General features: G+C 43.2%; 1 protein-coding gene across 3 annotated transcripts in view; it reads left to right on the plus strand.

The window, feature by feature from the left end:
* Positions 1-13,534, plus strand: part of LOC147027132 (collagen alpha-1(XII) chain-like) — a 365,482-nt gene that overhangs the window by 209,169 nt on the left and 142,779 nt on the right. For all 3 annotated transcript variants that reach the window (XM_085883313.1, XM_085883312.1, XM_085883314.1), the window contains exons 31-32: positions 1,338-1,461; positions 5,467-5,606. In XM_085883313.1, the coding sequence (XP_085739439.1) occupies positions 1,338-1,461; positions 5,467-5,606 (264 nt within the window). The remainder of the gene's footprint in view (positions 1-1,337; positions 1,462-5,466; positions 5,607-13,534) is intronic.

Here is a 13,534-nt window from a genome sequence, read left to right on the forward strand (position 1 = left end):
ACACGGCAACACTTATACAATTCTACTTTACAGACGGCGCCGACAACACATACCCAAAACCAAGGAAAAGAATACCCTCAAGGATGAGGCGGGCCTGAGGCCGACACCGGGTCGCGCCTACCCGTCTGGTGATGAGACGCGGAGCGGCGACGGCGCCTCAACTCCACGGGCCTCGCGGAGGGTGTCTGGTAGGGGGTGGGAAAGGGGCCCCCTTGGTCGCACTATCTCAGCGCGGGGGGAAACAGGACGGGGTTGCTGATGCTCGGGGTATAGAGGATCTTTATTATCCCGCGACGAGCGTCTCCACCTCGGCCAGGTCGCGCTGTCGGCCTCCCTCGGGTGCAGCTCCCTGCACGACGCGAGCAACCCCTCGTCTGGTGTCGCCGCCTTTCCACAGCTCCGTCCCCTCCGTTCCGACTCCAACGCACACGACGAGCAGCTCCACCGCCCGCGAAGTCTTGACTCTCTGTTTTTGACTCTCTGTTTCCGACTCTCCTACTCTCCGCCTCTCGACTCTGACTGACGAACACGGTCCTTTTATCCCCCCGTAGCTTCGCCTTTGACCCCCTCCCTTTGACCTTTCACCTCGCTCCCCATTGGCCCGAGAAAAAGTGGGCGTGAAGGCTTTTTGATCCATAAATTTGCATATATCGATCGCCCTGGGGACGGGGCCAATTCGCCCCTCGCTCACCGATTGGACGGCAAAAAGTGGGCGTGTGTCGTTTTTGATCCGTTTTTGAAGCACAAAATCCGTGATTTTGTACACGCTGTTCGGCGCGCGCCCTGCACGAGTCCAACACCGGTACCCACAGGCGGCGCAAGAACGGTGGCGATGCTACGGTTGCGAGGTGTGACGGGAAGGTCGTGGCGGTTGTGGTGAAGCGGCGTTGTGGTTGGTGGTTGATGTTGTGGTTGTGGTGGTAATAATGGCGGTTGGTCCAAATTAAAGATAGCAAAAGAAAAACGGCTATCCTGAAGAGTCGCAGCACGCATAAATGACATGTATTCCCACTAGACAACGGGTTTGGGCCTAACTACACATGTACTTACCGAGATACCTCACCTAAGGGACCTGAATGGTGGTTTGCGAATTTGGTAACCACAACAATATGTATATGTGTATATATATATATATATATATATATATATATATATATATATATATATATATATATATATATATATATATATATATATATATATATATATATACCTTTATAATGTCAGTGGCAGACAATATTAATGATGGCTTATTTGAATAATAAATACATTGCACTCCAAGACAAAAGAATGTTGTGTTTTTTCATGCCAAATTATAATATTTATATTCTTTCTAGGTTGAAGTTCGAAGAACGGATACTTTGTTGAAAAACTTAAACCCACTGACTCCGTACGATGTTTCTGTGTCTGCCGTTTATCCTGATGGTGAATCCACTGCACTCAGGGGAATTGAAACCACATGTGAGTGCTTATATACACCCCACGCTTATTTGTTCACGTATAATAGATGATACTGTTTATGATGATTGATATGTGCCTCACGGGAAGTTACATAGCCACTTTTGTTGAGGCAGTTTTACCATATGTCACAAATGGAAGTCTTTGAGATAATTTTCAATCAAAAATCTGATTTGGTAAAGAAGAAAATAAATGAATAAATCTGCATATCTTCAGCCTTTGTGATGGATGCAAACACGAGCTTGTAATGTCATTGTCGGATTCATTCAAAACAAATGTCAAAATATGCATGATTTAGCCATATTTGATAGAGCGGGTAGTACGAGCACAAACCTTCATAATGTGGATCTTATTCTTCAGTGTGGATCATCATTGTGAACCGTTTGATATAATTCATGGACCTGAGGCATATATTTGCTTGGCCCCAGGCAATATTGTAGCAATTAAACATAAATATATATTCTACATTTGCTTCAGGAGCTTAAGGAACACCAATACGGTTTTTGGCCATGTATAATATGCTCATTTACAGCAACGTATATGAAAGTGATGTAACCAAGAGGAAGATAATGAGAAATCTATTACAACATATCATCGCAGTCTAAACCACGATAACAACAGAGTTTGTCTTGGACAATTTATTATATACTAACAAATACAACCCGACGTTGTAAATACAACAAATACAAACTAGCAAATACAAATATAACCGAGAGAGGAAGAGGGAAGAGAGGGGGGGGGGAGAGAGAGAGAGGAGGCAGGAGGGAGGGAAGCTCAGGAGGAGGGAAGAGCGAGGATAGGGGGGGTGGGAGAGCTTTGCCTCACCTACCCATATGTACCACGTCTGTGTGTGCTGTATACCTACCTCTATATTGTAGTAACTGTCGACTGCATATCCTGATCAGGACACGAACTACAATGCACAGCTTGGTCAGTGGCTTCATCACTCAAGCACTCCAAGGGAACGCCTGGCTTGGCAAGCAATTACCAATTGTGCTCGATACAACTATGCACCGGAAAACTCCCGTGCAATGTCCGAATTGGACAAATCAACACTTTTTAGGGAGTCGGAACTGCTGATACTTTCAAATATGGAGCTAACATCGAGGCCAAAAAACATGGTGGCTTCAGACCCCAGTGAGGTTACCCAGGAAACGCGTTAAGACCACAGACAGTAAGATGGCTGAGGATCGCCTGATGAAGGATATAATTAAATAAGGCCGTTAATTATCTTCAAAGGGGGTGTTTTAATTAACCCAAACAACCAATTTTCACTCTCGCACTTCCTAGGCGTTTTCTTTGTATGCCTGTAAAGTTTCATGCTGCTAGGTTTTTATAGTTTTGGAGTTATGAAGGTGACACACACACACACACACACACACACACACACACACACACACACACACACACACACACACACACACACACACACACACTGCCTTTTATTTGTTTAGATCAGGACAATATACCTTATTATTTGTCAGGACAATAATTAAACAATGCGTTGTGGTCACCACGTTCGAGGAAGGACTTACAGCTGCCACAGAGAGGTTACAGCTGAGACAACTAGATTCATCCCAGGCCTCGCTAGATGAAGCCATGAGGATCGGCTGAAGGAGATGCCAATTTATATATTAGAAAGGAGGTGATTATGAGGGAATCTTATTGAGATGTTTAAAATAATGAAGGGTAGAGTCAAAATCAGTGCAAAAACGTTTTTTCAGCAAAATGGATAATGGTAGGAAAAGGAGCCACGGTAAAGAAGTGTAGTTAAGATGGTAGTTAGACATTAAGACAGGGGTGTTTCACTCATATGACAGTAAATGCATGGAATAGTCAGTCTCCCTGCAAATTTATAGTGACAGCAGAAGCAGTAGATGGTGTTAAAATTGAGTGAGATATGTAATGGTGGTGCAGGCTTGATGGGCCCAATACCCTTCTCCTGTATTGAAATGGATGTTCCTTGTAATCTTTGCTGGCCAAATACTGACTCTTGTGTCCATCTTGTTTACCTTCAAAAGGAAACACTTCAAGTTTCATTTTCACTTTTAGAAAGGAACAAAGGTCCCTGTTGCCTCCTCAAGATATACCTGAGAAAATGATTACTTCATCGTGATTATCAACAGCTCTCTTCTGTTATATTCCATGTCTCCCCTCCATAGTTTTTTCGCTTATCTAGAATTGGAATTACAGAAAAGGTTTTGTGATCGTGCACCATTCATCCGTCCATCTGTCTCCTATTTCGACTTCTCCGACCAACCCGCTGGACTGATCCAGCTGAAATTTGGCAACAACGTTCCACTCCTGACTGGCAACAACAGGGATTGCAAAGCTTATTCCAGTCATGTGATTTTAAGGAGGTCAAAATGGCAGAGTTAGTAAATTCCTTCAAAAATCTTATTTTTCTTACCCACCAGTCAGAATGCCACTAAATTTTGGTTGCAACATTAGACCAGGGTAGGGATATTAATTGTGGAGGTCATGCCGATCACGTCACCAGAATTGTGTCAAACTGGTGGGATTGGTAAATTTTTGGCAAAATCACATAAATTCCTTCAAAAATCTTCTTCTCCTGACCTACCAGTCAGAATGCTACCAACTTTGGGTTACAAAATTAGGCCAGGATCCAGATAAGCTGAGGACACTGGAGAGGGTTGTCCAGTGGTCCTATTTTTTATTTATCAATTATTTTCTATGCAGGTTGATGTAAAATAAGTGTTTTAATGCGTAAGTTCAAGAGGAGGGTCATTATATTGAACTAATAATCATTTTACAACTAAGGGAACTTGAGAGTTCATAGAACACCTCACTCTGCACCGTCTTGATTAAAAAAAAACGACATGGGAAAGGTCTTTAACTTTGTGTTTCTGAGCACAATTGATATTTCCTATGAGCTGCCATTTTTTTCTGACTCTTGATGTTCCCGAACACTGATAGTGCAAGCAGCATGTTTGATTGGTTGAGATGGCGTGAAAAAGCAAAAATGTCCAGTGTCCTCACCAACAGCCCAAGTCTCTCCAATGTCCTCACCAGCAAGCCAAATCTCTCCAGTGTCCTCACCAACAACCCAAATATCTCCAGTGTCCTCAGCAACAACCCAAATTTCTCCAGTGTCCTCACCAACAAGCCAAATTTCTCCAGTGTCTTCACCAGCAAGCAAAATCTCTCCAATGTCCTCAGAAACAACCCAAATCTCTCCAGTGTCCTCCCCAGCAAGCCAAATCTCTCCAGTGTCCTCAACAACAACCCAAGTCTCTCCAGTGTCCTCACCAACAACCAAAGTCTCTCCAGTGTCCTCACCAACAACCCAAATCTCTCCAGTATCCTCAACAACAACCCAAATTTCTCCAGTGTCCTCACCAACAACCCAAATCCCTCCAGTGTCCTCAACAACAACCCAAGTCTCTCCAGTGTTCTCACCAACAAGGCAAATTTCTTCAGTGTCCTCACCAACAACCCAAATCTCTCCAGTGTCCTCAACAACAAGCCAAATTTCTCCAGTGTCCTCACTGTAACTGGTAATGCTATTGACACATAACGAGAAATGTGATAATGCCCTGAAATGCTGATCTGGATGACATAGTTTTTAAAATTTATTAAGTGATTCTTCACCATGGAGAGATTGGGGCAATAAATGATAAATAGCATGATGTTTCAAAAGGTTGTTAACGAGTTTGCTAAAACTAGGTGGATGAGTTGGTTAAGTGAAGAGAATAATCCGATTTGATTGCGGTTCAGGTTTGGATGCAGATCTGGCATCTCCGTGGGTTGGATACAAAACATAAACTGTTCAGCCTGGCAGAAGTCTGTCCTCCACCCAATGCCATTCTTGTTTAAAGTGTGTACCCTGGATTTTCATTTTCACTCACTTTATTCTTGATTGTTTATTCAGTTTCCTTTTTTACTATCTGTTCTCTTTCATACTCCTCAATATTGAAGTGCTGTTTTCTCATAAAATATGTGACAAAATCTTTGGCTGAATAAATTAGTACATTTTTCTCATTCCAGTACCTCTTGGTGGTGCACGTGACCTGCGATTTTCTGATGTCAGTCACAGTAGCTTTAGGGCCTCCTGGGATGCTGCTCTGGGTCCAGTACAGAAGTATCGGATTGTTTATTCAGCAAAAGACAGCCATGACTCCAAGGAGGTATTTTTTATATTCTTGTATCATCCCAAACAAGCTTTGACAATGGTGAATGGAAACATGTTTGTGCAAATATTCGACGAATGTCATTTTATTGGAAAGGCAAATGCTCTATGGTACATTGATGTGGCAACTCGAACATTTTTCTTCAAAAGTTTCTCAAAAATTTCACACGTATTTGTCAACTTCGATATATATATATATATATATATATATATATATATATATATATATATATATATATATATATATATATATATATATATATATATATATATATATATATACACACATATATATATCTCGAGTATATATGTATTATGTGTATGTACGTGTATGAATGAATATTTTTTTTTTCTCCACATATATATACATATGCATATATCCACAGATATATATATATATATATATATATATATATATATATATATATATATATATATATATATATATATATATATATACACACACACACAAACACACATATAAAAAATGCTACCAAATTGGTGTTACATTAGGCCAGTGTGCAGTGAAAAAAAGAAAAAAGAAAATATTTACATATGTGCATATATATATATATATATATATATATATATATATATATATATATATATATATATATATATATATATATATATATCTTCTTCTTCTTCTTTCGGCTGCTCGCGTTAGGGGTCGCCACAGCGGATCATCCGTATGATCCGCATAGTGATTTGGCACATGTTTTACGCCGGATGCCCTTCCTGATGCAACCCTGGTCGCCTCTTACGACACAGGGATATGGTACACCTATTTTAACCGGGGTATACACCAGCCCAGCACACTGGTACTCACTTTGCCGACCTCGGAAGGATGACAGGCTGAGTCAACCCCCTGGTGTATTAATTCAGTGGCCCAATGGGGCTTGAACTCAGGACCTTTTGGATCCCAAGCCACTGCCCTAACCACTGCGCCAACACCAGGCTATTATATATATATATATATATATATATATATATATATATATATATATATATATATATATATATATATATATATATATATATATATATATATATAAATATATATATATATATATATATATATATATATATATATATATATATATATATTGTTGCGGTATTCGCGCCCGCCGGCGTGCTGACGGCCACGTAACTCGAATCGCGGAACGTCGCCCACCGGACGGACAATCCAGTCGTGACCCTCTCGGACTAACGCCGGGAACCAGTCACGGGTGGACCTTTCGGTCTCACCGCGATCGAGCCAATCAGCCCCCGCGTGGGATAGGGTTGCTCGCCAAATTCGACCTACCTAAGTACCCACACGGAGGGTAGACCGGGCGATCGCACCTCGCCGCAGGTCGACTTCGGACACGGGCCACTTAAGCGACCCGTTCCGTACTATCAGAATAACCGAGCGGTGTTATCTTCGACCTCGACGGTTCGATTAATTATCGGGCGTATTCAGCCCACTACCAACCCTTTACGTGAAGCAAGATGGGGATTCAATAGAGGAAAAGACGAAGCGAAGCGGGAAACAGTTCAACACAAAGCACATTTATTCGCGGCACACGGGAGCACACATATACAATTCCACCAAATGCACACAGAAAAGACACAATGTAATTTACACAAAAAGCAAATGTAAAAGCGAAAACACAATGCAGAGCTAATACCGACTACCGAGCACACGGCAACACTTATACAATTTTACTTCACAGACGGCGCCGACAACACATACCCAAAACCAAGGAAAAGAATACCCTCAAGGATGAGGCGGGCCTGAGGCCGAGACCGGGTCGCGCCTACCCGTCTGGTGATGAGACGCGGAGCGGCGATGGCGCCTCAACTCCGCGGGCCTCGCGGACAGTGTCTGGTAGGGGGTGGGAAAGGGGCCCCCTTGGTCGCACTATCTCAGCGCGGGGGGAAACAGGAGGGGGTTGCTGATGCTCGGGGTATAGAGGATTTTTATTATCCCGCGACGAGCGTCTCCACCTCGGCCAGGTCGCGCTGTCGGCCTCCCTGGGGTGCAGCTCCCTGCACGACGCGAGCACCCCCTCGTCTGGTGTCGCTGCCTTTCCACAGCTCCGTCCCCTCAGTTCCGACTCCAACGCACACGACGACCATCTCCTTCCACCGCCCGCGAAGTCTTAACTCTCTGATCTCGACTCTCCTACTCTCCTACTCTCCGCCTCTGGACTTTCTGGACTCTCTGCTTCTGGACTCCCCTACTCTCCGCCTCTGGACTCCCTGGACTGACGAACACGGTCCTTTTATCAGCCCCGTAGCTTCGCCCTCTCATCTTTGACCCCCTCCCTTCGACCTTTCACCTCGCTCCCCATTGGCCCGAGAAAAAGTGGGCGTGAAGGCTTTTTGATCCATAAATTTGCATATATCGATCGCCCTGGGGGCGGGGCCAATTCGCCCCTCGCTCACCGATTGGATGGCAAAAAGTGGGCGTGTGTCGTTTTTGATCCGTTTTTGAAGCACAAAATCCGTGATTTTGTACACGCTGTTCGGCGCGCGCCCTGCACGAGTCCAACACCGGTACCCACAGGCGGCGCAAGAACGGTGGCGATGCGACGGTTGCGAGGTGTGACGTGAAGGTCGTGGCGGTTGTGGTGAAGCGGCGTTGTGGTTGGTGGTTGATGTTGTGGTTGTGGTGGTAATCATGGCGGTTGGTCCAAAAGAAAGATAGCAAAAGAAAAACGGCTATCCTGAAGAGTCGCAGCACGCATGAATGACATGTATTCCCACTAGACAACGGGTTTGGGCCTAACTACACATGTACTTACCGAGATACCTCACCTAAGGGACCTGAATGGTGGTTTGCGAATTTGGTAACCACAACAATATACACACACACACACACACACACACACACACACACACACACACACACACACACACACACACACACACACACACACACACACACACACACACACACACACGTGCACTGGGCATGCCATCTGACACAGCTGTGTTTGCCTAACACTGGCCATTTTGTTGGACCAACGTCAATTTGATCATCAGTAAAATACTGCAAGTCTTTTGACGTTTGTCCTCAAGGCGCTGTCACACCTTGACGTTTTAGCCAACAATGGCAACGTATAAAAATGTATGCAAAACGTTGGCGTACGCTGAAGTTTTGAGTTTTTTTTTTTAAGTTTTGGTCGTATTCATAATGTGTTGGTCGTATGCATAACATATTAGTAACGGGCACAGAACGTTTCATTGTCATATAGATAACTTATACCAACGAATGCTTAGCCTGTTGTCGGCGTTCACAACCTATGCCCAAGAATAGTTTAACTTAGTCATAGCGTGCTGCACGTATCGCCGACGAACTCGTGGCGTTCTCTGTGAAAAAGCTGCCACACGCTGATTTAAATAATAACCGCCTGAAAATTGGAAGTGTCAACATCGCAGTCACACCTTGACGATTTAGCTAGCGTATGCCGACCGATGAAAAATGTGTCTAAAACGCTGGCACACGTCGAATACGGTATGGGTAAGTTGTGTATACGTTAGGAGCACGCTGAATAAGAATGAAGTACGCTGTCATATTCCGTGGTACGTCTAGTACGTCGTGGAATTTCAAGCATGCTGAAAATTTTACGACGTACTCAACGTATGGCTCACAAGTTCCGCATACGCTGGCATAAGTTCTCGGCCCGAAATCGTTGACACACGTCGGACACACATTCCTTGTAAGTTACTCAAAAGTCGAAACACGTCGAGGTAATGTTAAGCATACCCGAAACTTAATTTTTAACCGATGAGTAACGTGCTTTGAACCTATGAGTAGCGTGCTTTGAACCTATGAGTAACGTGCTTTCAACCAATGTGTAACGTATCTCAAACGCACATTGTCTTATGTAGACGAATTTGATTGACGTCTTCCGGACGACCACAGAACTTCCTGAACGTCTTTCTAACTTACATCTACCATATAATGTCGTATTGGCAGCGTTTAGGGGAATTGGTATATACAAATGGGCTTCACAAGAGGAACCTGTCAGTGTTCCAGACTCCATGTTGAGTAGATGTCAATGTCAGTAGTATCAGTAGTAGTAGTATAAGGTGAGCATGTCAGTAGTAGTAGTAGTAGTAGTAGTAGTATTGGCAGTAGTAGTCGGTCCATGTCAGTAGTAGTAGGTGAGCGTGATGGGGAGGGTGTGGGTGATGATGGATCCTCGTTGCATCCACGAATAGGAGACGACTTTGCACCATTGTTCGATGTTCTTTTCGGCTAATTTTTTTTTTCTCATTCCCACGATGAACTATTTTTTTGTTTCAGTTTTTAAAGTATTCAAAACGACTTGGACAAATGCATAATATACTAGTAATGAACTCAGAACGCTTCGATAACGTATAGATAAGTTATACCAACGATTGATTAGCGTGTTTTAGGCGTCCACAACGTATACCCAACGATAGTCTAACGTATGCATAGCGTGGCAGCGTATCGTCGACGATTACGTGAGGTTTTCTATTCATAAGCTGCAACTTCACTTTTAACAAATGGCTGTCACTCGCCAATTGTTTTTGGACGCTGGTGCTCGGCAATTGAAATTGTTTCCATTGAACGAGTTAAATCGTTTCCACTGGACTATTGAAATGATTTACACTGAACGATTTAAATAAATGGCTGTCACTCGCCTATTGTTTTTGGACGCTGGTGCTCAGCAATTGAAATCGTTTTCATTGAACGAGTTAAATCGCTTCCACAGTACTGCAGTCACGGCACCAAGAGCAGCAGGCTCAGTGCCAGCCTCATGCCAGGCTCAAGCGGATCCCTGTAGAAGGTGTACTGCTTAGTTATCCTTGGACCCACTCTGGCTCGCAGCTCGTCGAACATCGCTGGGGGCATTCGCAGGAAGTTGATTAAGGATGCATGGTCCTCGTTCCAGAGTTCCACCATGAGCTGGTCATATATGCCATAATGGTGTCGTCTCCCGATCCATGGTCTGACCCAGTTCCTTCTCCTCCGTTCACGTCTTCTTCTCCCGGCTCTATTGGCACGCAACTGGTGCAGTGTCAACTCGATGAGGTCATGTTGATGTTCGAGGACAGGTAGGTATTGTCGTCTCAGCCTTGCCGTATCCTCAATCTCTCGGAATGACAGGGACATGTACTCACCACGAAGTCTAAAAAAGACGGGTTCCTCCTGCGAAGCCCCTTTTATATCCCAATTCCCCTCATCGCTGCCAATACGCCATTATATGGTATCTGTAAGTTAGAAATGCATTCAGTAAGTTCTGTGGTCATCCTGAAGAAGTTAAATACATCTACATACGTATTTGTGCAGAGGACATGCTTTACAAATAATTCCCAAGCACGTTACTCATAGGTTATAAATAAGTCATGGGTACCCTAAACATTACTTTTGACGTGTTTCAACGTATGAGGAACTTTCAAGTAACGTGTTGCGAAGTGTGAACAGCGTTTGTGTAGCATGCTTACAAAACGTTACTCATAGGTTAGAAATAAATTTCGGGTACGCTAAACATTAAGGCCCGGTCACATCTTGACGTTTTAGCCAACGTATGCCAATTTTTGAATTTTTTTTCTAAAACGCTGGCACACGTTGAATAAGTTATGGGTAAGTTTTGATAACATTGAGAGCACGCTGAAAAACACTGCCATACGTCGTTGTACGTTGGCTTTAAACGTTGTACTTTTTGGTTGTCCTCAAATTTTTCATGCTTGAAATTTCACGACGTATGCCGGCGTATGACTCACACGTTCCGCTACGCTGACCACAAGTTGTATGCACGGTCTGCGATCGTTGACAGACGTCAACACATGCTACTTGTAAGTTAATCATAAGTTGAGACACGCCGAGGTAATGATTAGCGTACCCGAAACTTATTTCTAACCTATGATTAACATGTTGTTGGCACGTTACGCGATCGTTGCCACACGTCGACAGATGTTACTTTTAAGTTACTCATAGGCTGAAAGACGTCGGTATAATGGATCGTCCTTGCGTCAGCGTCCATGGCCACGGCCAGGACACTTATTTGCAGCATTCTTCAAACTTTTCTTCGGCATGACGAGGATGTTCACACTTTGATGTCTAGCTTGGCTCTGATTCCAATTGTCCATCGGCAGCGTCTATTTAAAATAGTCGAGTTTGAGCGTTTTAACACGTTCAGAAGAAACGCTTCAAATTTCCAAACCCCAGCGTCAAAAAACAAAGGGGAGTGACAGCAATTTAAATCGTTCATTGCAAACAATGAAAATAGCTGAGTGGTACCATTTAAAAGTCGTTGAGTGTAAAAAAAATCCAATTGTTGAGCGCAAGCGTCTCCTTTCAATAGTGGAGTTTGAGCGATTTAGCACGTTCGATAGAAACGATTAAAATTTCCGAGCGCCAGCGTCAAAAAACAAAGGCGAGTGACAGCAATTTAAATCGTTCATTGTAAACAATGAAAATAGCTGAGTGGTACCGTTTAAAAGTCGTTGAGTGTAAAAAAAAATCCAATTGTTGAGCGCAAGCGTCTACTTTCAATAGTGGAGATGCAGACATTTAAATCGTTGAGTGGCAGCCTATGAATAGCAAACCCTATGTCACCGGCAAAGATAAACTGCCGCACGATATGGATAAGTTAGGCTATCGTTGGGCATAGTTTGTGAACGCCGGCTTCACGATAATTATTCGTTGGTATATCGTATCTATAAGTAATCAAAGCGCTCTATGCACATTATTAGTTCATTGTGCATTTGTCCAACCCGTTATGAATAGACCTAAATCGTAAAAACAAGCTATAGCTCATTGTTGAAAAAGCCCCATAAAAAATTAGCCGCGAAGAACTTCGAACAATGGTGAAAAGATGTCTCCTACCCGTGGACACGTGGACGTAAGGAGGATCCATCATAACCCACACCCTCCCCCTCACACTCACCTACTTCTGCCAACATGAACAAACTAATACTAATACTAATACTAATACTGATACTGATACTGATACTAATACTAATACTAATACTGATACTGATACTGATACTTATACTGTTACTGCTGACATGGACATCGACTCAAAAAGGACTCGAAAACACTGTTGGGTTCCCCTTTTATGAGCAGCATTTTTATATACCAATTCCCAAAACCGCTGGGAACACGTCTTTATATGGCAGTTGTAAGCTAGAAACACGTTAATTTATTTTTTTTGGCAGACCGGAAGACGTCATTGGAATACGTCTACATACGTCGATGTGTGTTGGGACTACATAAAGAATTGGTTCAAAGCACGTCAAACATAAGTTAGAAATAAGTTTCGCGTAAAAAAGACATTACCGCGACGTGTTTCGACTTATGAGTAGCTTATAAGTAGCCTTTGTGGACGTGTGTAAGCGTCCACATATCGTGTGTAAAACTTATCCCCATTGCATGCGGAATGTGTGTCATATGCCAAGTACGTCGTAAAATTTTGAACATGTTTAAAATTTCTTGACGTACTCTACTTACTACGACGTATGATAGCGTACTTTAGCGTTCTACTCACGTATACCAAACTTACTCATACCGTATTTGACGTGCCCCAACGTTTTAGACACATTTTTCTTAGGTCGGCATACGCTGGCAAGATCGCCAAGGTGTGACCGCGATGTTGACACTTCCATTTCTACGGCAGTTATGATTCGAATCGTTGTGCGTCAGCCTTTTAATAGGCTACGTCACGACATCGTTGGCGATACGTGCAACGCGCTATGCCTAAGTTAGACTATCGTTGGCCATCGGTTGTGTAGGCCGACAACAGGTTCAGCATTCGTTGGTATAAGTTATCTATAACACAACGAAACGTTCTGTGTCCGTTACCAATGCGTTATACATAAGACCAAGTCGCTATGAATACGTCCGAATCTTTAAAAAAACCATCAAAAGTTCAACGTAAGCCAGCGTTTTACATAAATTTTTAATAC

This window comes from Eptatretus burgeri, chromosome 5 (assembly GCF_056783735.1).
Source record: "Eptatretus burgeri isolate ZD-2024b chromosome 5, Ebu_testis_v1, whole genome shotgun sequence".
Taxonomy (NCBI): Eukaryota; Metazoa; Chordata; class Myxini; order Myxiniformes; family Myxinidae; genus Eptatretus; species Eptatretus burgeri.